At 40.4% G+C, this 25,872-nt stretch overlaps 1 protein-coding gene across 2 annotated transcripts; it reads right to left on the minus strand.

Moving 5' to 3' along the window:
• Positions 1–191: 191 nt before the first annotated feature.
• Positions 192–25,550, minus strand: BNC1 (basonuclin 1). 2 transcript variants are annotated; one of them, XM_040414063.1, is made up of 7 exons: positions 24,357–24,459; positions 18,919–18,985; positions 17,108–17,210; positions 16,795–17,030; positions 8,844–10,738; positions 5,665–6,008; positions 192–4,315 (listed from the first exon to the last, which is right to left on the minus strand). In XM_040414063.1, exons 2-7 carry the CDS (start codon positions 18,925–18,927, stop codon positions 4,239–4,241), a joined length of 2,664 nt encoding a protein of 887 aa, XP_040269997.1. In that variant the 5' UTR covers positions 18,928–18,985; positions 24,357–24,459; the 3' UTR covers positions 192–4,238. The 2 variants fall into 2 exon arrangements, with proteins under 2 accessions (XP_040269997.1, XP_040269996.1); XM_040414062.1 differs by lacking the exon at positions 24,357–24,459 and adding an exon at positions 25,344–25,550 and having other exon boundaries at positions 193–4,315.
• Between the last annotated feature and the right edge of the window lie 322 nt (positions 25,551–25,872).

The raw sequence follows: 25,872 nt of genomic DNA on the forward strand, positions 1-25,872 counted from the left end.
GCCTGCAGCGTTTTGCTGTCCACTTGAAGAAACTGAGCCAAACGGATCTGTCCTGGCACACAATGTAAGTCAATAGGGACGGATCCGTTTTCTCTGACACAATCTGGCACAATAGAAAACGGATCCGTCTCCTATTGACTTTCAATGGAGTTCATGACGGATCCGTCTTGGCTATGTTACAGATAATACAAACTAATCCGTTCATGACGGATGCATGCGGTTGTATTATTGTAACGGATCCGATTTTACAGATCCATGACGGAACCGCCCAAAACGCGAGTGTGAAAGTAGCTTAGTCACAGAGTTGCAGTCTGAAAGACGTAGGAAGTTTGCTGTCATGTACTGAATGGATTTTATGACAATTCCAAAAAGCTAGAATATTTTATGTAAAACTGAATTCTGGATTTAGCTTACTTATATACTGACAGGTAACTGAGCCCTATTATTCGCCAAGGACCACAGATTGTATATCCAGACACAGCAGCTCGTCTGTTCCTGGTCCTGCAGGTGAGGGGCCAACCTTGATCCCAAGGATGGGGCACCAATGCTTTTCCTGGAAACCCCTTTCAGAATGATAAGTGGAGAAACTAGACTGACATTAAGATATTACATTTTTAACAATTTGCAGGAATAATGTTATTTTGCTTGAAAAGAAAACCAATAGCACTTACATAAAAAAAAAAAAATGTTCATGGGGGGGGGGGGGGGGGAAGCAAAAAGTAATAAAGAAACATTTGACCCTACTGTATACATATGTAATATACTCTCTTTGACAAAAAAATTAATGCACCAAGAAGGAGTTGTTGGCATCACATGAACCTGTGTGTGAATGTAATGATGACATATGTAAGTGATTACAATATTAGAGCGAAAAGATACATTTATTGGGGAAAACTGTACAATTGTAAGGAGGCTCCAGTACCTGTTGGGTCACCTCTAGCCTGGATACAGGATGAGATATGGTTGGTCATGAAGGCATACACGTTCCTTATGGTATCCTGCAGCACATTTGCCCACAGGTGTTGCAGCTGGGCCTGTAGATCCTGCACACTGGAAGGTTGCCGAAGCTGGCGATCCAGTGGAAGCCCTTTTACGCCCTCTTGTGGCAAGACCCAGTGTCTAATCAGACCATACCTGTAATCATTTACATATCTGCCTGAGACATTAACTGCATGACGAATTTTTCAGCAATCCGACATTTCTGGGTGCACACTACATGACAAAACAAATTGATATGATCAGGCCTTTATATGTAGATAATGTTGCTATTTAAAAAAATTAAATAATGGAACTAGTCAGTGCAATGTGAGCAAAATTTATTAATACAAAAAAATGTACATAGGGTATACAAATGTAGCTATTAGGAACACTTGATTTTAAATAACTAGCAAAAAACAACATATTTTGAAAGACAAGAGAAATTGCCTTTGGTAGAACCATGAAGAAAAGTGGACCACTTGGATTTGTAACCTTTAAATACAGAATACGGTTTATTTTAAGGCCATCTCCTGTCAACATTACAAATATAGATGAGCGAATTTCATATTTTGAAATTCGGTCACGCTTCGTTTGGTGGTAAAAGCAGAATTGAGTTATGGATTCCGTTACCACAGACCATAACGCAATTCTATGACGGAATGCATAATGGAATGCCTTTAGAGGCATTCCGTTATAATAGAATTCTATGGGCTGCAAAACGGATCCGTCCCGTTTCCGTTATGCAGGGGAGACACAGAATCCCTATAGTTCCATATTTCAGTGCTGTAGGCACACTGTGCTTCTGTACGGCACAGTATTCTTCTCTAGAAGCATAACTGACTGTGCATGAGCCTTTATACTGTATCAGGTCAATTAGACAACTACTACAGTTTGCTTGGTCCATCAGATGCTAGCCGTACCAAGATTTGCATCATCAATATTTCCAACAGAAAATGAAGCTTAATAGAGTTTTAACAAATAATGGTGTTTTGGGGTTTGGCCAGTAGAAGATTTATATTTAAGCCCCATGCACACAACCGTATCCACTTTCTTCAAAATATAGATGCAGATCGCGTGCGGTCCGCATTTTATTTGCGGACCCATTGTGTGGATGTCCATTTTGTTTGTGGAATGGATATACAGATGATCCATGTGCTTTCCACATCCATACGTCCGTTCCGCAAAAAGGTAGAACATGTCCTATACTTGTTCACAAAATGCGGACGCAACACAGAGCGCATCCATATAAGGCTGATCTGCGATTTGCAGACCCGATAGGGTTTTCTGCATGGGGCTTGAATGAGGAGAAATACCTTATTTAGATACTCGCCTGTATGAAATGTGTATTTATCAAGCTATGAGAGAATGATACTAATATGCCCAAAATCTAAAGATTTTCTAGGACAACCTCACGTTATACCTGGAGCAAGACACAGCCTCATGCAGCACAGTGCCTCTGTGAATGAGAAATGATGAGAACATCTGGCAATCTGAAATAATATGCATCTACACGTCTCCATGCTAAAACTATGTTGGGGCTTATCTTGAAAACTGAGAAGCAAAGGGGTTTCCTATGGTAATCAAAGCTTTCACTTTTTAAACCAGTGAAAAAGCCATAATCTGGTTGCTATAGGCAACATTTTTTGCATAGATTTTCAAAAATAAGCCCCATTGTCTTTAGCGCATGCTGCTCAGGGTCAGTCCGACATATATCTGGTCTACTCCAACTTAGGTCTTATTGCCTCTAGAGGTTCTGAAGGTCTTCATCGCAAGACAGATGGTTGAAAAATGCATGTAGCTTAGGCTGAGTTCACACTTCAGTTATTTGGCCAGTTATTTCCATCAGTTATTGTGAGCCAAAACCAGTAGTGAAGCCTACTCAGAGATCAGGTATAATGGAAAGATCTGCACCTGTTCTATGTTTTTGCTCACAATAACTGATGGAAATAGCTGACCAAATAACTGAAGTGTAAACTCAGCCTTAAAAATCGTAGGTAGACTGGTTGCAAGGGACGCATTGCCTGACAAACATATATAACAGGTAGTGCATCTACTGAAACTAATCAGTCTCAGCCTGCCGGCTTGCATTAGAAAACTTTCAGCCAATTTTCAGTAAACTGAACCACTTTTGTCCACGGACTATGCCTGGTATTGCAGTTCAGTTGTATTCATGTGCATGGGCTTACTACAGTAGATACGGCCTATGGACAAGAATGAGCTGTTCTGAGAATGTGTTCTCTTCCATGAAAAGTAAACCCATGTTGACAAAGCTTCTAATTAAACGCTGATGTGTAAGGGCTCATGCACACAAACGCATTTTTCTTTGGTTTCCGTTCCGTTATTTTTACAGGTCCGTATGTGGAACCATTAATTTCAATGGTGCTTGAAAAAAACGGAAATGACTCTGCGTGTATTCCTTGTCCGTATGTCCTTTCCGAAAAACAAATCCTATTCTTGTTGGTTTTGTGGACAAGGACAGGCATTGTTACAAAGGATCCGCAAAAATAAAAAAAGATGCAACATGGACGTCACCTTTTTTTTTTTTTTTTGAGGATCAGCGTTTTGCGGACCGCAGAGTACATACTGTCATGTGCATGAGCCCTAAGAGTGAGGATTTATTAAACCATAATCTTGGAGATATCCCTCATACACTGAGCAATTCCTGGGCAGGATGCTCTACACTTTTCCCCCCGTTTAGATGCATTTTACAAGGATTTCCACTGCAGCTACATAGCAAGAACTTGCATACCAACTGGGCTCATTCCCAATAAGTTAAATATCAACAAAACTGAAATACTGCTACAAATAGCAACAAATGAAATCTATTAGGTTCTCTTTTCTCTATATATATATATTTACAGTACATGACAACATTTCACAAGTCCAGTCCTACTGGAATACTCAGAATGAAGGAAAGAGAATCTTTTGACTATTTACAAAGTGGAATCAATGGCATGCTTCTGGAAACCATCGGCCTTTTCCAATTGAAACAAAGAAAAACACATTTATATAATAATAATAGGACATAATATCTATAATAACAAAAGTGAACAGGCAGCATTTTAGTACAAAATGCCAGTTACAAGTGCATAGCATACAGAATAACAAAACAGTGACATGGTATCAAAACTTTACAAATTCAGAGAATGACGTTACTACTTACACAGCTCAATACTGTCTACAAAAAACGTGAACGCTTTTTTTTTGTTCAGCTGGCATCATAACAGTAGTGGTTTGACCATTTTGTGTGTTTTTGGGGTTCAGTAAAAGGAGCTGTTTGCACATCCTCTACTTTGAAATGCATCATTGTTTCGTTCTTTCAAGATCATGCTTTTTCCTAGAATGAAAAAGATGCATTAAAAAGAGAGCAGGGAGTGACATGTTCCTTACTGTATCAGATGTAGGAAGCCATCTCTATAGCACATAACAGCATTTTACTTTAGTTGCAATGTGACACCATAAAGCGGTTGTCAGGATTTAGTCACACATGCATTCTGTACAAAAAACATGTTTAACGCAGGAAACAAACATTTCTACCTTTTTACCACCATGTTGCTTTTATATATACATACACACTGTATGTAGCGGTTTGGCGCTTTGTACAGAGCATTTGGATCTCTGTACCAGAAAAAGTCTTTAAAAAAATGCAGCCACCAGTCACCACTAGGGGGAGTTTACTACACACTGTGTTATTACAGGGTTAAATTAACACTAAGCAACAAGTTTTTGCTCTAGCGGCAAATGCAGGCATTTTCTAAAGTTTACATCTATGCATGTGATTTCTAGTTCTCCAGCAGAAAAAACAACAACAATATTTTAAGACATTCAAGAGGTTAGCCCATTAACAGTATATATTGTAGGTGATAAACGTATGATCCATGGAGGTCTGACTGCTGGTACCTCCACTGATCATGAGAATGGGAAGCCCCGAGTCTTTGTGAATGAAGCAGTAGTGTGCATGTGTGAACACTTTTCCATTTGCTTCTATGGAGCTAATTGAGATAGCTAAATGCTGTACTCAGAAGTCCCATGTAGGCGCACTGCTGCTCCATGCACACAGGAGACTCAGAAACCCCTGTTCTCATAATTGGTGAGTGATCCCACCACCATTGATGATAATTTAAAGGGGTGACCCACAAACAACATTTATCACCCATTCACAATTAATCAGTGCACAATTTTGAATCTATTAGATGTAGTGTTCAAGGGGGGAGAATTACACGAAAATCTACTGTATAAAATGACAAGTGCTTTCAAAAGAATTTTCAAAAAGGGACCATAACATAAATCTGGCTATTATGGTACAACAGCATCAGATTTTTTTAAAGTTTTAAACCCCACATCATTCATACTAAACAGTACTTGGTGACTCAGGCAAGCTCCTGTGCAAGTTAGGATTTTGGCTATGTCTGTTTCGACTACGCACAGAAGAGAACATAATGTTGCAACCAGTCACCTTACATTTATGAAGTTGCCTCAGATGTACAGTTTTGTAATGGGCCCTGAATGTCCCCTTGTTACTGTAAGTTTTTTGGCAGATGTGGCAAGTTATTGGCATACCAGATGGTATATGTGAGAATCTTTGGTCAGCTTTGCTGACCAAATTCAAGTTGTGGTAGACCTCTTCCTGTGACATGAAGCTCAAGCCTTCAAAGTTTTCATCACTATCTTCCACTGGTAGGTTACCTTCTTCACTACTGCCATCTGAGTCCCAGGAGGAATGTGAACTGCTTGCCGACTGGATGCTTGAGGTTGTGCTTAAATCCAACACAACGCTGTCATTCACAGGATCCGTACCAAAGCTGTCCAAACAAGGCTCTCTGATCTTACTCATGGGATAAACCAGACTCCCTGTCCGGTTCATTCCTTTGAAGATCACAGATGTCTGTCCTAGGTTTTTTAGTGGGGATTCCTGGTAGTGATCCTTAACCATGTCTTTCAAAAGATAAGGGATGTTGTATGGGTTGTTTTGTAGTTCCAAAGCCTCTCTGGTTAGAAGCTTATGATGAAGGTTCAGATTAGAACTGTGCCTGTAAAACAGAAGGAAGAGTGAAGGGAATTTCCAGTACACAGACGGCAACTACCTGTTTCTAAATGTATTATGATAAAGATAAAACGTTACCTAATAAAGCAGATTAGGTTTCTCTTTCTGCTAGGGATTGAAAACTAACTAAAAGTCTACATAAACTGTGAGGGGAGCTCTGAATGGATAGGTGCACTTGCACCCAAGTCCTGGTATCTTAGAAGGCTCCAAACCCCTTGTGTACATAAGACATCAGTACTACAAAAAGCATGCTAGTTTTAACGTTTTGAAAAAAGTAGGGCGATTTTGATATGGACTCTGGAATGCTCTCCACTTACATCTAATTTACAGACAATTATAGGGGATTGCTTTTTTACTGTATGAAAATGTCATTTACAATGTAGAACAGATGCAAAAATTTTGATTTTTGTCTTGGTTAAACTCAATAAACATGCAAGTAGGTCTCAAAATTATGAAAAAATATTTGTTTTTAAGGCAATTAATCTGCTTATCTGACTGAGAGTCATTCTGTACATATGATGAGAAATATACAGGTGGTATAGTAGCACAGAGGGCTCTGCTGTAATAGTTGCCATGGCAGATACCTCAAGTGTGGAGTTTTTTTCTAAGTAACCCCTACAGGTTTCCATACACATTAGGCCAACGTTGGCAAACCTGGCAATTTCATCCGGACAGGCCAACTATCTAATGTGCATTCGAAATTCGGCCAATGTTCATTCAGCCTTTGTCATGGGGAAAAAAGGACCAGGATGACTTCTACGTGCCTGATTCTTTATTTTTCAATAACTTGTGGATGTGTATGGCAGTAGCTTAATCCCCATTCCGGACAAACTAAGCAGTCAGGAGGTTTTACGAAGTATATTGTTTGGCTAACAGCTATTGAATGTGTACTGACACCCTTAAGGTCCCAATATAGATTATTGTATTGTCAGCCGAAGCCAACAATCTAATATATAAATGGGGAGCTCCCAACGACCCACCACCGGCAGATTATGTCAGGGGAGAGAAGGGTCAGGAGAAAAAATAAATAAATCATTCTTTTGTTCTCCCAGGGGATGAGCTGCTGCCAGATTTATTTGGCAACAGCTTTCCTCACCCTCCCAACTAACATACACGCTCAGCCGAACCAAATATGTTTATTTGGGGGGTTGGCAGAGATAGTCGTAAGCAAAACAGTTGTTCAGCCAACAGCTATTGACTGTGTAGGGAGAGGTGAGTTTCTACCATACACCAGTGTTACTGCTTGTTTAGCAGTGAAACAACGGGATCAGAGGGGTGCACTCCAACCTGTCTAAGGCCTCTTTCACACTTGCGTTGTTGGGATCCGGCATGCACTTCCGTTGCCGGAGGTGCCTGCCGGATCCGTAACAACGCAAGTGTACTGAAAGCATTTGAAGACGGAACCGTCTTCCAAATGCTTTCAGTGTTACTATGGCACCCAGGACGCTATTAAAGTCCTGGTTGCCATAGTAGGAGCGGGGAGCGGGGGAGCGGTATACTTACAGTCCGTGCGGCTCCCCGGGCGCTCCAGAATGACGTCAGAGCGCCCCATGCGCATGGATGACGTGATCCATGTGATCACGTGATCCATGCGCTTGGGGCGCCCTGACGTCACTCTGGAGCGCCCGGGGAGCCGCACGGACGGTAAGTATGCTGCTCCCCTGCTCCCCGCTACACTTACCATGGCTGTCAGGACTTTAGCGTCCCGGTAGCCATGGTAACTATTCAGAAAAAGCTAAACGTCGGGTCCGGCAATGCGCCGAAACGACGTTTAGCTTAAGGCCGGATCCGGATCAATGCCTTTCAATGGGCATTGATCCCGGATCCGGCCTTGCGGCAAGTCTTCAGGATTTTTGGCCGGAGCAAAAAGCGCAGCATGCTGCGGTATTTTCTCCGGCCAAAAAACGTTCCGTACCGGAACTGAAGACATCCTGATGCATCCTGAACGGATTACTCTCCATTCAGAATGCATTAGGATAATCCTGATCAGTATTCTTCCGGCATAGAGTCCCGACGACGGAACTCTATGCCGGAAGACAATAACGCAAGTGTGAAAGAGCCCTAATCCACATTTATCCTTCTTAAAACTATTTAATTAAATGTATTTTAATGGTACATATAAGGGTCCATTCACACATCCGTAGTGCATTGTGGATCGTCAATACACCCGGCCAGCACCCCCATAGAAATGCCTATTCTTGTCCGCAATTGTGGACAAGAATAGGACATGCTCTATTTTTTTCCGGAGCTGCGGACCGTAAGATCGGGGCCGCGCTCCGAAAATGCGGATGCGGAGAGCACATAGCAGTCCCCATAGAGAATGAAAGGGTCCGCACCCGATCCGCACAATTGCGGAACGGGTGCGGACAACACTTGCGGACGTGTAAATGGAGCCTTAATAGAAACCAGGCAAGAATTTAAAAGAAACGGTCACTCATTGTCAGCAACCATAGCATGTGTTAAATACCAGCTCCTACAGAAGTGAGTGGGGGATTGGTGTAGGGTAGCAAAGTTGATTCACCAGCATCTGCCCATCCAGAGAGTGGTGGCATCTATTACGAGCATCAGTACAGTCTTAGACTACTGTTTCCCTCCCATATAGCCACTGGAGGGAGAGGGGAGATATAGTCTTAAGTCATAGCAATATCTGTTGTCATGAATACTTCCAGAAAGGATGAAATGATGCACTGATGAATAGCACCATCAGCCCTAACATCATATCTCTAGAGACACAAATGCATTTCTACAGCAGCAGTAAACTACATAAGGAAAAAAAAAAAAAACATAAAATAAACGTAATATTGACTAAATAGTTCTTTACCTGTCTCTGCTCCTTCGGGAAGGGAAAGCAGCATTGCAGCCATCAATTGTACATAAATGCATTTCTTTTGGGTGCACATTTTTGTAATGCATTTTAACACTGTATGCGTTTTTGAAGGCCTTCTTACAAATCTCACAGTGGAAACGATTTTCATCCTTGGGTAAATCTAAGTGCTGATCTCCACGTTCTAGGTTTATAGAGTCACTTAAACCAGGGCCCTTGTTAGATATTGCACCAAAAGTGCCCCCATTGAAAGGGAAATGCCGAAATTCAATACTGTCCTCAGAATCAGCGAGTTTTGGCTGCTCTCTGTTATACAGAGAAGGGTCAGCCAGCTGCCTCACAACATTAAAGTGGGTTGGGCGTTCATATTTATTTTCACTGGAATCCACTCTCAATGCCGGCTCTTGAGTGAAGGGATGAAATTCATTCTCAGAGTCTGAAGATGTATTGTCATAACTTTTATCCATAGAGTGAGAATTTGGTCCTTCTCCATTTTGGGAGTGGAAAGTAATTGAAGAATGCACAGTATCCCTCTCAGGTCCACCTGGACTTTCATCAGGAGTTTGTACATTCCTATCAGAGTTATCAAATACAAAGGAATCATCTTTGTTTGGAGAGAGGTCCTCTTCAGAACTCATGTTTTCTGTGCTTTCTGTTGGGGCATCCACAGATTCTTTATGGATTTTGATGGGCATGCTGGATTTTCGAGATTTCTTTTTTGGCATGTTATCCAATAGCGCATCTGCGGAAGCCATCTTATCACTGATAGAAGGAGAGATGGCTGGTAGAGAAGGAAGCATGCCAGGAGTATTGGCAATTTCAGCTGGAGTAACAGGACATCGGTAGAAAGGTAAAACTGGTTGAACAGTTTTCAAGTTAGGAATGAGTACACAAGACTGTCCAACATTAGGCAGACCTGTTGGCATCTTTGAGTCAGTGCTGTGAGTTATATAGTTATTAGAAGATCTGTTATCTAAGCAAGGACTTTTGAGTCCCATCCTTTTGTGATCCTCAGATACAGAGATAATAAGTCCATTCCTAAGATCTTTATCTCTATTATTTCTATTCATTGGCATATGAAGTCGTGGGTTGGGATTAGAACTATGACGATTTCGGCTACGTAGTGAACTAAATACCATATTACAACCCTCTATAGTACACCTATGTTTTATCTTCAGGTGCACCGCATTGTAATGTATCTTTAATGTTCCTTTGTCATAAAAGGTCTTTTCACAAGCAGTGCAAAATACACGGCCCTTTCTGGGTCCAATGCCATTTCGTTCAGCATGCTTCAGTTTATTTTCAGGAGAGACTGAAGTCATCTCATAGTTTGTCAAGGTGTTGTGTGAACTGGTATCGCTTAATGGGCTATCATCTTCTGCTTTGGTGACGACATCCTGAGCACTTATGCTGGACTCATTTTCTAAATTAAATGATGCAGAACTAGAAGTCAAGAAGCTGCTTTCAGAGAATGATATATGGGCATCTTGTTTGCTTTCATTCCCTCTATCCTGGCTTCTTTCAGTAAGTGGCCTTTCAGGTGGTGAGCCTATAAGAGGGGGAGGCACAGGGCTGAAAAACTGAAATGGTAATGTGAAGGCCATGTTATTGATCATGTTCTCAAATGGATGCATGGAAGGTGGAGACAATTTCTCCAGTGGGTTAGGTACTATAATAGGACTGCTCCTGGGGTTGCTGTTTTCGATAAATGTTCTGATGTCAGAATTTGTCCGAGTGCTAGGAATAAGCACAGAGTACCCCTCTTTCTCATGGATTGCCATAAGTTCTACAATAGATTTTGTTTCTCCAAATCGAAGAAACTGCTGCAATGTGGCTAATTCTTCTTCAACAGTCATTATTGACCAGTGATCCAAGACTTTTCCAGATGCATCCTAAAGATAGTTTTGTTTGAAACAAAAAGAAAAGAAAAAAAAACAAACACTTTAACATACAGTACTTTATTATTGCTTTAAGGTATATGAAATTCAAATGGATAAATACTAATCAGGCTAAATTCCTATGGAAAGCAGTGAGAACATGAAGATACTGACACAAAAACCATTTAGTGGAGACACATCGTGGCCAACGTTTCTCCTAACATACCATAGGCAATTTGGTAAGAAAAGAGCTAACCACTGTTTTTGTTAGCAACAACCAAGCAAACTGCGAGTGGAATCATTCAAGTGCTCCCTAACCCAGTGATTGTACCAATAAAAACTACTACTGCAAAAACAAACCTTCACACAGCTCAGTCTGCGGAAAAAGAAAAAGGTTATAGGCCTTTACAAAGCCACAACACTTTTTTAAACAGTTTTATTATGCAAAAGTAGAAAAACCTAAAAAGTGATCAAAAGTATAAAATAAACCATAACTGTATCAGTTTAATATAGCCATAATCGTATAGATCTGCAGAATAAATATAACATGGCAGTCATACTGCACGGTACAGGCCTTAAACAAAAATTCAGAACAGATTTATTTTATTTATTTATCCCTTTTCCCCCGAAAATTTAAGAAAAAGCAGTATGGCCATAATTGTACTGACCCACTAAACCAAAAAGGTATTATACAGTATGTACCGTAATAAGAAAAAAAAAATGGATGGTCTGTTTTCGTGATATACTTTTCAAACTAGTTCCTGTCCTGTCTGTGCACTGATAGCACGGAAGCCAGGATTTACTTAAAGGGGGCTGTCCCACCATTACATGTCAATCATTTAAATACCGGTAGTTGATAAAGTATGAAGCATATTTGCCATTAACAGGGTGTAAAAATAAAATATCCAGTAAAGACTTATGACATTTACGGCATAGCATGGAGCCACCTGGTATTCATAGTATACAGCAATGTGTACATCTTTGCATTGAGCTGGGTGCTGCATAAATAAATAGCTTTCTGCATCTCTGTGAACACAGGGAAGACAGTTATTTCTGTTAGCTGCGCTGTGGTGAATAAAAGATTACTATACAGAGACCTGTCTGTGGGGAGAGCAACTGAGCATGTGCGACCAGCCCCACTCAGCTCAGTAAATGGACGTACATGTAGCTATGCACTTTAAATACCAGGTAGCAATATAATACGTAAGAAATGTGATAACTTCATTGGATCATTGTTAACAGCTTCCAAATGGTAAATATGCTTCATTTTTTATCATTTATAAATTTATTATGACATGTAATGGTTGGACAACCCTTTTAATACTCTGTATCATTGTAAACCACCACCTGCTAGTATAAGGAGACCCAGCAGCAGTAAACTGGCAATAGATTCCCCTGGTGTGCAAGACTTTTAAGCCTGACTGCTGTATCTATAGGAGTACAATATTTTGTATGCAACTTAATTGCACAGAATGCAAAAAAAATAAAACATTTTCCATGACTACAAAGTTAAAAATACCCCTTTCTGACAGACAGTCCCTTTAAATTAGCGTTTTAACCTGTTCCTTTCCGGTTTTAGCATCCTAATTGTACAAAATGTATCCAGTGCTTTGAAGTTACTAGACAATTTTGGCTCTATTGGAAGTTCATGTTCATTGACTTTTATAGGATGATATCGTTATCATATGGCATCCACCGGAGCATGACAAGTATAGAAAGGAACTATAAGGAAAGCTGTGCTTCTGCTTAATTTTTATCAAATAAATCAGTCTGAAAGTGTGCTCCAATGGAATGTCTATTAATCAATCATATGCAGGTCAGGCAGCAGACACTATGGGGCCATTTTACATGTAGTATTTTCCATCCACTTTGGTAACATGTGAAATGCTGTATCGGATATCACCAAGGTCCCTTTGTATGCGCCTGCTTGATCGTATACCATAAGTATTATAATATAATATAATTATAATATAATTTATTATCATTTTGTTTCTATTGTTTGACCTCTTACTCAATTTGTACCAACCCCCTGATGAACCTACAGTGGGGGAAACGTGTTGGTGTGATTTATCTTTATAGAGTTAAAGGGAACCGGTCATCAACTTTATGCTGCCTATACTAACGGCAGAATAAAGTAGAGACAGGTAAGTTGATTTCAACGGTCTGTCATTTATAAGTTAAAAGTAAGTGGTTGCCGAGAACCAACATCACAATCATTGCAGACTGGACTTGGAAAAGAGTCCCGGACACCTGAGAAGAGTCCTGGTTATCCATGACTTCCTGCTCTCCTGCCCACCTGCTGATGACTGACCGTCTTCTACCTAGTTTTCTCCCTTTCTCTCTAGGAGAGAACTGCCAATCATCAGCAGACGGGTGAGAGAGCAGGAGATTAGGAATAACCATGACTCTTCTCAGGTAGATTTGACTCTATTCCAGGCCTGGACTGCAATGATTATGATGCTGGTTCTCAGCAACCACTTACTTTTAGCTCATGAGTGACACGCCACTGAAATCAGCATTTCTGTCACTATTTAATGCTACCCTCAGTGAGGTCAGCGTAAAGTTGATGACAGGTTCCCTATAAGGGGGTAGGATATCCAGGGCCCATCAGGTTTAGGCATGTGGACGGAGTAATCCCACCTTTAGGGTTTGTCTCCGGGCTGAAGCTATACTAGGGTATTTATAGGGAAAATACCCCCAGACCTATACCTCACCCATTTATGCCTTCACTTTTTGCCCATTATCCCTCCCACTTTTTTGTTTTCGTTTGGTTTTGTTGGTAGCGATACTCTGATCTGGTATCTAGTGGAATCGGATATATATCTTACCTGTTTTTCATTGATTGGGCACATGGGTTGTCCTATTGGTGACCTTCAACTATAGGTCCCGTTTTTAGTACTGATTCAATAAAATATGATGTTTTAAGGGTCCTTGTTCTTTTTCTAGTAATTACTTTATTCTGGTTAGGACACCACTATTATCTATATCTTCACTCTGTATACTTTGTTTTAAGAATATCTATTAATCCTTGAAATCTGATGGGTTATTAGATATCATGGCAAATATCTACAAGTATCTTTCTGTATTAAAATGCAAACTGTAAATATTGCTTTTTTACACTTAGATAACACATAAAAGGGATTTCTCATCTAAAGTTAAGTGGATGAATTAACATCAGGATAAAAAGCCATGCAATTTAAGTTTCAGATTAGCTGCTCATTTTAGTCAAGTCCAATTTTCACCCCCATTGTAAGTTTAATAATGTTGCAAGCATGTAAGGATCGTGGAATAAATGAGGGCATATTGATCTATAGCCAGCGTCCACAAAGCACAGCTGTAATTACACTTGAGTGTTGGAGTTATATCAAACTCTGGCCATGTCTAACTTTTCCCAATAACTATAATAAATATTTTATCACAGGACATGTATTTGATAGCCTACTGAGATTTTTCAGTCCATGAAAGACTTTCCAGGTTGATGAAGAATGTATCATCATATTTTTTTGATGCTGTAGAGGCTTTGAGATAATTGATTCCATATTTTTAATCCCAACACTAAAACGCAAGATTATCCAGATCATTAAATATTGATCTGTGTCATGATATAAGACCATAATGGAACTTTGCATAAAAAACATAATTGTAGCAAGCAGCAGGAAGAGCAAGGATCTTGCAAGCCGTTTAATTAGCATAACTTAACGGAGGTCCATTGTGCTCTTACGAGGTACAAAGAGTTGTTATAAGATGATCATAATGGACCGCAAACTAAATAACTTTCAACTGATTTACATTTATTACTGGAGTTTGTAAGCACAAGCAAATGACAACTAAAACAGGATGCAAGTGGGCTGAACATGCATCTTTACCCATAAGACATCACCACCGCAATGCTGATTGTGAGAGGTACTGCAAGTAGAACCGTTTTAAAGGCTATGGCCACCATTGGGGGCATTTTGTTTACTAAAATGCATTTATTTTTGGCTAAAAATCTTTTTCGTAATTAGGATTTATTACATTCTGCAGGGTGCAGAATGCTGTTAATTTGTTGAAGAGCTTGTTTAACTGCTCGGTTTTCAGTGTTCTCTCCTGAGCAAATATCCAAGTTTAATTATGGTCGAAGTAAATACATTTTGGATTGATCATAATTGAGCATAGATCGCTTAGGGTGCTGCCACATGTTTAGGTTTTTTCAAGCTGTTTTTTAAGCCAAAACCAGGAGTAGATTGAATAAAGTGGAGAAGCTATATCTGCCTTTAACATTTCCTCTCTTGCTACGTTCCACACCTTAAACACGAACCACTGTATCAACCAACAGATTTAGCTTAGGGCAACTCCTAAGGACATTATCCTGGCAATCCACAGTTTTCACCCTTTAACCACTGTACTGAGAACTGGAAATCGCTGGAGGGGAACCACCAGGCTGCTACCTCCTGTAGTAGTCTTTGTGATTGACAGTTGACCCATGAGGTGCAGAAACACCGATGCAATGCACCGAATGGTCAGGCAAAATCGTAGATCGACAGGCCGAGGTCAGTGAAGGTGGAATACATGCTATACGGTAAATGTTCTGAGGTCAGAGCAGGCCGTGAAGAGTCAACACACAGGAACAAGTCAGGTCAGGCAGCAGAGGGTCAAAATCCTGTAAGTGGGCAGAAAGTTGGTACACAGTCGGCAGATATAGAACCTATTGCTCAGGCACCATCCAAAAAGGGAAGGTGCCTTAAGCACTTCAGTGTTGCCAGCCATTGGCTGGTGAAAATAAGTATGTGTGTAATGGTCCCTTAAGAACCAGTGGGATTGCACCCTATGGGAGGAGGAGGAGAGGGCTTGCTGGCAAGCAGGCTGCAGCCTGCATGGAGGAACAGAGCAGGCCCACGAGAAGACAGCAGGAGGTGGGTCTAGACCACTGGAAGAGTTGGGAGGAGAAGGAGGAACACAGGAATGGCTGAAGCTGCTGAAACATTTGTTTAATCTTATTCTGACAGATCCAAATTGATCTAAATTGTAGAGGTCCCATTTTCATTCTTGTTTTTTTTTTTTTTAGGAGAAGTCTGGAACTATGTGAACTCGCCTACTTCAGGTGAAAGAGAAGTGGATTTATACAAGATGTATCATGTTGGATCTGTCATAATAAGACTAAACAAATGTTTGTGTGTTGAGAATGTAAACACTGATCACTGGTAGGTTTTTGTGAATTTGTTTGTTCTTTTATGTGCTTTTTCTGGCTTTGACCTTCAGACAAAAAATGACCACTCAGGCAATCACTTACTGAGGTGGGTGTGTGGCAAGATTTACTGAGATGTTATTTCCTGTTTGTTGAGGGGATCCAGGAAGGCCCAGAACAGGAGTGGTGGAGTACTGGCAAGTAGGCGGGTATCACCCCTTTGCCTTTTTTATGACATTCTGACATTTGAAAATGTTTTACTTGGCAGACAATCAATCACTAAGTGGCACTAACATGTCCTGTATTAGAGACTTGCTTAGAATTTTAATTTAAAGGGGTTCTTGGAGAGTACAATATTGAATTCTTATGATCAGGATAGGTAATCAATATCAAATTGGTGGGGGTCTGACTACCAGAACCCCCACTGATCAACTCACTGCAGCTTCTTCAAGCAGCTGATCAGCGGGAGTACTGGAAGTCGGGCCCACACACCAATCTTATATCGATAACCCATCCTTAGGATAGGTCATCAATACTGTACTCCCAGATAACCCCTTTAATTCATTTGCAGCTTAAAAGCACTCCCTGCACTTTACAAGGTATGTTATAAAGAGGAGAAGGTTTGCTTTCCGGAGGCAATGGTTTACAAAAATAAAGATACAATACTAATACTAGATAGATAAAATAATATATATGATATATGCATATATTATCTAGCTATCATAAATCTATGACATATATCATAACCATAGAGTAATAATGATTGATGGATATATCACAGATACAGTATACACATACATGGTATATAGATAGGTTATACAGTATATGCATATATGATAGACATACAGTATATGCATATATGATAGACAGACAGATAAAACTTTGTGCATGACTACTGCAATAGTACCTGAAGCACATAACCCCGGATATAGTCCTGGAGTGTCCAGTCAAGTGAATGAAGGATCTGTATGACCTCTTCTTGCTTTAAGACACTGAAAAGTCGATCAAGCAGAATTTTCAGTCGAATAGGAATGGCTTGGGTTCCATAGAGCATAAGGCTGCTGATATCAAAGACTACGCTGGACTGAACAATTTCAACTTGACTGGTGGGGTAAAAGTGTGGGATCCGTAGCTTACTCAATGCTATATGAAGAAAAATATGTATTAGAAGAATAGTAATTCAACAGGGATAATGATCAGAATGTAGTCATAACATTTACCATGTGCCACCCATCCATGTCTGCACTGCTCGCACTGACGGGGATTTATTTTGCCAGGTTTGAATCCCAAACAGATGCAGTTTACCAATGTACATCTTATTGCCTGCAATATAAACACATTGAATATTAAGAATTAATACCGCAACACAGGCAGAATGCTCTAAGACTGAATGAAGATGAAAAGTACAATCCACATTTTTTATATTCATCCTGTATCTGCTACACCCCCCATTATTTCCTCTAAGTAGGCAACAACTGTGGTAAACTGATAGAACTAATATCAAATACAGACAGACCCATGCAGACACTGTGTACCATCCAGATCAGTTGCATATGTAATAGACATCGGTGACAGATTACAGTGTATGCTCATACTTTTATAGCTTCCAGGTACAATGTAATGATTGCCTTTTTTAATCGTGGTAGAACAAGTTATCCATCTGGATGCCTTATGCAGGTCATAAATAATCTCCAGTATGGTGGGTTTCAAAGTCAGACACACAAACCTACAGACGTAACCTATGGTTCTATAAGCTATAGGTGGGGTCGCATCTATACGGAAAAAAAAAAGATGAAAAAGGTGATAAAACTATTTGCCAAACACGTAGCTTTTCAGAAATCAATCCTAGATAGCCGATTTATGAACTCTGCTGGGCAGCTGCATTCACACAACTCTGTTTAAATTTGGATGAATGAATTTGGGATCCATGGATCTAAAAAGTGGTGACAGATTGACTTTCTCACTGGTTGCATCAATTGCTGTGTCTAGAAACAGAAATGTCCTATATTTGCGGGCACTACACCCAGCTGTAAGGTAACAATGAGTCAAGGCTGGGGACGTATATTAATCCCCTGGGGAGACCACTGCTGTACAGAGTGGAAAACAGATTATGGCAGCCTAAGAAAACCAGTCTCAAGTTACCCCTATTAGCATTTCATCAGCAAGACTTCCTACAGGGGTCAGTGACATCTGCTGAAACTTTGTGTCCAACTGATAAACTGATACAATAAATGAAATGCTATAAAGAGGGGTATGAAGGCAATAAGAATTCTTGGACATTCAGCTTGATCGTATGTTGCACTAAGGCTAGGACTAATTACAATTTCAAGGAGTAGCCTGGTTTAGGGAATTTAGCCTGGACCATTAACGCATTATGCAGACTGCCTTTTGATTTCAATGAGAATAGCCTAACTCTTTATTTCCCTGGTAATGGCGCTGTAGGGAAATGATTCACTCGCTGCCAGGTTCATCATAGATGACATGTGTTCGATGGTGGTCCCAGCAGTGACATATACTTATCATTGGAAGACCCCCCAGTTAACCTATATAAGTTACTGTCTAACCCAAGCCTAAAGTAATACTGGGGTAGTCAAAATTTCCAAAGGCTTCAGCCAAATCTGTTTCATCTAGTAGCAGACCTTTATCTTCTCATGTTCTCCATCAATTCATATGGATTTAGTTCATGAAGTTGGTTTTATACAAGTTCATTAACGGAGACCAAGCCAAAGTTGAGTTTTGGAGACAACATAACATACAACAGGTTGATATCCATTGGTATTTCACAGGTTGCATGTGGGTAGAAACGTTTTGTGACATCTGGTGGCCTTTCCAGTAACGCACCTCTTGCCAATTAAAAAGAAAACTATCATATTATAAATTGACTGAATTACACAACGCACAAGTCCTTGATTACTGTCAAACAACAATCAACACATTCCTGGAAAGCAGATGGCAAAATAAATGTCTGAAATCTTCTGTATGAAGTTGCTGAAGGTAAAGTGTTAAAATATGCAAAAAAAACTAAACTTACCTCATTCATTTTGTGCTTTGGTTCGGTCCCCGCAAACAGCTGAATCTCATTCCCTGGAATGCACTCACTAACACACAAAACAGAAGGTCAAGTTACTTTCTGAAAACACTTCTTGGCAATGCTTCCCAAACCAGCTACCACCCTCATTACAGATATCCACTAGCTACAACTTCTGTTCAATATCAATAAGATACATATATATCATTTTCGGGACCTACTTATGAAGCTTGTTTACACAGCAAATGAAAAAGTAAAGAATCCCGCATTGCATTATAGACTGTTCTCTACCTTAATGTGGCCACACACGCAGCCAGCAGCTTCTCCTCTGACTCCCCCAAACCTGCATGCTTATTTGTATGAGAAGAGGGGTAAAAGCCACTGCCTGACACCTCAAGACACCCACTTACCACCCAGGGATAAAAACTAACAGGGGCACACTTTAACCAGCATGTCTGTCTTCACTCTCAGAGTATCCACTTTATACAGTAGGATCTGTTCGCCCCACATGTGAGCAACTTCTATACCAAATGTTTAGCATCGTTGTATACAATTATAAGCCACACAGTTCCATACTGTATTCCATAAAGAATCTCATTTACTTAATTAGCCGATTATGCTACTACAGAGGTTAAAAAAAGTAATGTGACGTATACCGTCTGCCTTTTGGGGTACTTTGGGCCCATTAAGGAATATAAATACTTTTAAATATAAATTGTTGACTGCTCTTTCCAGCATTTATCTGTGTTTCGGCAGCTTGAGGAGTTGTCTAGGATTTTGATATTGATTGGCTATCCTCAGAATAGACAATCCATATCAAATTGGCCAGGGTTTGACACTCCAAACTCCACAGTTTCCCATGCAGGAACTAGACAGCTCTGGACATAGCTGGTTACTGCAGTGCTTCTCCCATTGAAGTGAACGGAAGCAGTGCTGCAGTTACTAGCTCCATCCAGACTGGCCATCAGTATCAAAATCCTGAACAAGCCCTTTAAGCCTACACATAACTACTGTGTGCAAAACTAACATGTCAACTTTTTACTCATTTTTGTTCTAATTGACATGAAAAACGGGGGGGTACACATGCTTCTGGTAGAGAAAACTTGGTTGTGAAAGCTACTACAATCTCTCCTTGTGTAGCCTGATCTATGCAATTTGGGACTATGCAGCGTCGGGACATGCAGCACAAAAACCACATTTACAGGAACCATCACAAAAGACTTGTGGTACCTGCATATAAAATTATAATAAATGGTAATCCAGACATCGATACACTGAATAATATGGTCCAGAGCCCATTACATGAGGGTAAAACACTACCAATGTGATATCTGTGTGGTATACAGGAGACAGACATATAAGTGCTGTACGCTGCTGCAGCCGGACGCTACTACAGGGGCAGGTTGTGATGCTGTGTAATAACTTAGTTGAGTGATGAAGGTCTAAGTGATGTTACCAATACTAAAGACTCAAGCTTTTAGCCTGGTCCAGTCTCTCATTCATATACCCTATTGGAAGATGAAGTCAGAGGCTCAAATTCTGTTTGTATGTATAGATTTGTCAGTGTCTAGGCCGCTGTGCTGTTTAGGCCTCATGCACACGACCGTTGTGCGTTTTGCGGTCCGCAAACCGTGGATCCGCAAAACAAGGATGGCGTCCGTGTGCGTTCCGCAATTTGCAGAATGGCACGGACAGCCTTTATTATAACTCCCTATTCTTGTCCGCAAAGAATAGGACATGTTATACTTTTTTTGCGGACCACGGAACGGAGCAACGGATGTGGACAGCACACGGAGTGCGGTCCGCATCTTTTGCGGCCCCATTGAAGTGAATGGGTCCGCATCCGAGCCGCCAAAACTGCGGCTCGGATGCAGACCAAAAGAACGGCCGTGTGCATGAGGCCTAGCATGTATGGTGCGGTCTACTGCCATGTGTGATCGTACTCTTAAGTCCTCTTGTGGCAGTTTAAAAGCTGCAACACAATAAATGTAAAGTGGTAATAACCCTGTAATCATGAATATATTCAGTATCTGCCTTCCATACTTTTTAGTAGGACCCTACTGCATAGAAGACAAAAAGATTTGCTGTCATCCATGACTAATGAGCAGACAATCAAGACGATCTGAGAACATGGCAAATATGTCTTGATTACACATCTCAAGTAACAACATTTGGCTGTAGTCAGGTAACCCCCAAAACATTGGTGCAGACACAATAATGACACAATAGAGGTGATATGGGAGGCCAGAAGACAGGAAAGGATGAGCTCATCATTAGGGCCTGAGTCATATCCACTAGAACTCCTGCAGGGTCATGACACAGACCGTCCTACCACATACACCTACTTGCACAATCCATTTTTCTCAGCCAAAATATATACCACAAGTACAATAAATCAAATTGTATAAAACTTCTGAATACATTGCTGTTAGAATGTGGTTACATGTCTGTATGATCCTTCGTGTATTTCATTGTATACTCATTTCCCGATTACATACAGTAATCTGTTCAGCCAGTAAAAATTATTACTGAAGCTTCAAGGAACGGTCACCCATGTGGAGATGCTGCATGTTCACACTTCTTAGTATACCATATCCACATGCTAAAATATGGTACATTTGTTGTAAAAAAAAAAAGAAAAGTCTGACAATATCCATCCCATACATATAAATGGAGTTTTACTACAGCATGTGCAAGGATTTATACAAACCCCAATTACTGTAAATGTACAGTATAGAACAGTCATTGACATTTTTGCAACAAATATGCCCTACAAACCCTTACGTGGTCCAGATTTAGTCCTTTCTACAGCTATACTTCACATATGGGGGGACATCAACCTTGGCATGTGCATGCTCCAGTTGGATTATTATAAGACAGTCATTTCTGATACTTGGCCTGAGCTGGAGGTGCTGTATAATACAAGAATGTCAGAACACCTTTTCAGGAGCCCACCACACATTTAAGATATAAGCAATATGCACTTACCAAACTGTTCCCCATAACTTTAAAACTTGTAGATGACTGACACCTGTCTTTCCCCCCCAACAGGGTATCAGAGGATCCTCTGGTGGCCCAAACTCTGACTCAATAAAGGACCTCTAAGTTCTAGCAGAACAGAACTCTGAACTGACTTTGAAACCAATAACCTTCAGAGATCCTATTAAACCTCATAGAAGATATGTTCTGAATATGCAATGATAACAAAAATTACTTAAAAGGGCACAAGTCCTGTATACAGAGAGGGGGTTTGGCTCCTAGGAACTTCAGTTCATCATTGAGAACGCTAATAATTCTATAAGCCACTCAGTATAAGGCAAGCGCCAACAATCAAAGGCATGAGATTTACTGAAGTTTACAATACAAAGAGTTAAACATTTATTTCATATCTGCTAACATTTAATCAAGTGTGTGGATTTTTATTTCATTTTCTTTCCCAGAAGCCAAATACAGGAAATAATAATGTGAAATGTAGTAGATGTGGTTCATTTACAGGGACATCCATGTTCATGACAACTTAATTTACCTTATGCTGCTTAACTGTGCTATGTTACCGTTACATAACCCCCCATTCCAGAAACCTTCAGTGGTTCTACTGACAGGTTATCACAGCAATGCTTCAACTCAAGTAGAATCCTCAAGAAATTACAGCTGTGATCATTTTTGGCAATTCTCTCTCCAGGCATTGTCACACGTTAAAACAATGAGAACCTACACCAAAAGACAATACTGGCAACACACCTTTTTTTAATAGGTTCCCCAGACTAGCTATGAAGGCCTTCAGTCACTGTGATCATTCAGAAATCACAATAAATTGCGCCAGAATGACAACTCCACTCTGTTGCATCTGTACATAACTTTTCAGGTTTTTTGATGTTTATAATAAAAACAGGCAACGTGTAGTACTATAGTAAGACATATTTTAGAAAACACCTGAAACAAAAACGAACTTCACATCTTTGCAACCCATTGACTTAAAAGGTCAATGCAGATGCAACTCAATGCAGACTAAGAATTTTAAAAGATATAACTCTGCTATATGAGACGAGGACTCTCTAAACGCCAGCAGAGATGCATGGTCACAGACTTCAGGCCACGTAAAGAACAGTTGACAGAGCCTGTCAATTAGCAATGCTGCATGTCTTACTGATGCCTATACAGTTAACTGCTCATCCATCACATGATCCCCGCTTGTTGGACCATTGCTGATACCTGGTGTCTGAACACCAGACAATTAGGTCCATGCATCATTAAATCCTGTAAGAATGTCGATATCTACAGAGATCTAATGCTCCTATTCACAAGGTGCATGAAGTAAAGATCCTAAGATGTCAAACTTTATCTCCATGATTATTCTATGATCTGCAAATTGCAGAACCTGCTGGTAAATGGTTACGAAATATAAGGTTTTAATGCCTGAAGAGGAACCATAAAACATTGCCTGTTGAAACTCTTTAATATAACGTAGCACTTGTCCAGACAGACTTATTTAGTTGTCAGGATTCCTGGAGGGGCGCCTTCACAAGCAGCAGATTTTTGCTGAAATTTCTGTGATGCAACATAAGTTCCTTTCATTTTAGTGGGGTTGTTTTGGTGACAAGCGCATGGATTTCTGCAAGCCCCATTCAGATGAATGGAACAGAGTTTTAGGCACAGAAAACTTCTGCAACAAAATCTGCCCCTCTCGAGACACAACACACCCACAAAATAGGGTGATGGTCACTATTAAATCCATAACCGAAAATAGCACCACACATACTGGCAGGATTAATGAGGTGACAATTAGAAGGAGCTGACCTGCGCAACTATGCTGCAGACCAAACACGAGCATTGTGCGGAGAATTACATACATGCTAGGTCTTCGTGTGAAAAAGCATGTTAACTCCAATATCAGGATAGGAGAGAGACTTGAAAGCAGTGATAAATAATGCATGCTTAGGAATTGTGATAAAATTAAGGCATTCTATGAAGAAGAAAAAAAAACATAGGCGATTTTAGACATTGGTTCGCAGACAGACATGCAAGGCGAAAAAAAAGAAAGAAAGAGAAAAGCACACCATTATCCACTCTAGTCTGTAATAAACCCAGAAGTTGAGACAGTGGCAGCTCAATGGTAAGAAAAGAGGAGCAGTCGAGAAGAACATGTTTCTACACTGCCTTTGAGAAAGTTTGGCTTCCAGCTATGCACTGATTAATATCAGATCTCCTCCTTTACTTGCCTCTTGACAATCGTGTCACATCTGGCTGACAAATCCTTACAAGCTTATCCAAACCTAGGCAGCCCAGATCATGCTCCAGGACTTGCTAGAAGGAAGCGGTAACACCAGCCCTGTACTGATGTGCCATCATGAAACTAATGAAGCTGACTTCACTTGTAGACTGCAGAAACACGAAGCAGCACAACATGCCTGGAGGTCCTTGCAACATAGATGTTAGCTCACCCAAAAGATACAAAACAACAATAAGCTTTCCAGTTGATGAAGCCAACGCAGCTACATGATTCCAGGCGGTGCAGGAGAGCATTGTAAAAGCAGATAATCACAGATTAACATAAGAGCATAAAGACACCTCTGTGCAGGCGAAACAGGACAGTTTGTCTCTAGATTGCACTTTCCATCTCCAGCATTACGTCAAACTAAGAAAATGGGCTGGGCACACCTATCTTAATGGATACTGCATAGTTAAAGCCATCTATCAGTGTATTGATTGTTCTGTACCAAGTTCAGTGGAAAGATTGGTTTCCTATCCACAACTACAGGAAAAGCTTAACGTAAAAAAAGAGGGAAAAAAAAAAAAAAGAATCTCGCCTAGCTTTCCCCATACAATAGCTGCTTTTTAAAACAGTATAAAGCGCACTTGTAAGGAGCATATATTTGGACTACTAAGTGTTACGGTAATAAAATGCATTGAGAATATTCTGTGGAATTAGGACTGAATAGAACGGTGAGCCCATAATTGTGTCATCCCCATAATCTTCATCAGCACCACTACCACAGTGCTTTCAATGGGGCTACAGGACTAAGTGTGCTCCGAGGGAGGACAATAGCACTCTTCAATAAAAGGATAGGATTGTATGCATAATTTACAGACACTGATCACCGGCCACTAATAACACTAAGAACGACTATAGGAAAATGGGTTTTACTGCCTGCTCTAAAGAGCCTTTCTGCATCATAATACGGACATTAATGTACTTGCTTAAAGCACTTTATACAGGACTCCTTTAAAGTTACATTGTCACTTATCAGCATTAGCAAATGCGGAGTGAAAAGAATGCAGACACAATTATGCTCGAAAAAAAATTAGGTCTTAGGCTAGTAACGGAGCAGAATATCATTTTAGGTATATTATTATTATCAATAACAAAACTGCAACAATGTTATTTAAGACCAGAATAAAAGAATTTAATATAGAAAAAGTTTCCTTACTTTGTCCATTGCTAAGGAGATTTCATGTCCCAGGCAGTTCCTCATTCCCTCAATGAGTACTCCAGCTATGTAGTTTAAGCGCGCTCCTGTCTGTACAAGTACTAAGACAGAACATCACACGCCTTCTTAGCCTTGTCTGAATAGGAGCACCTCAAGGTCTGATGAATACTAAGACTGTGCACAGGGGAGTGGAGTGAGATCCTCCCACTTGGTGATCTGTGGGCCCTCCAAGTTTGTGTCTGCCTCGCTCACCTCTGCAGCATGCTCTCACCTCAGTGCCCTGGTGTGCTCTGTTCCAGCATGCTCTCAGTCACAGGGCAGTCCCCTCACAGCTGGCTTGAAGAGGGCATGACACTCATCTTTCACAGAGATTTGATCAAAAGGAATCACAGAGGCTTGAGGCACTCCTGATGCGGTCTAAGAAGATTCTACCTCAGTTCTGGCAGCCAAAGTAATGCATTAAATCAATGCAGCTGACCTAAGGCCACTTACCATTTTTCCCCCCTGAAAACAGAACTATCTGTGTATA

Source organism: Bufo bufo, chromosome 1 (assembly GCF_905171765.1).
Source record: "Bufo bufo chromosome 1, aBufBuf1.1, whole genome shotgun sequence".
In the NCBI taxonomy this organism is placed as follows: Eukaryota; Metazoa; Chordata; class Amphibia; order Anura; family Bufonidae; genus Bufo; species Bufo bufo.

Bases quoted from the DNA above. Each gene is read 5' to 3' on its own strand.
- BNC1 (XM_040414063.1), bottom strand. The intron at 17,031-17,107 runs GTAAATGTTATG...TTCTTCATATAG, and splicing joins ACATGGATGGGTGGCACATG to CATTGAGTAAGCTACGGATC. The intron at 4,316-5,664 runs GTAACCTACCAG...TTTTCATTCTAG, and splicing joins AGATGGCAGTAGTGAAGAAG to GAAAAAGCATGATCTTGAAA.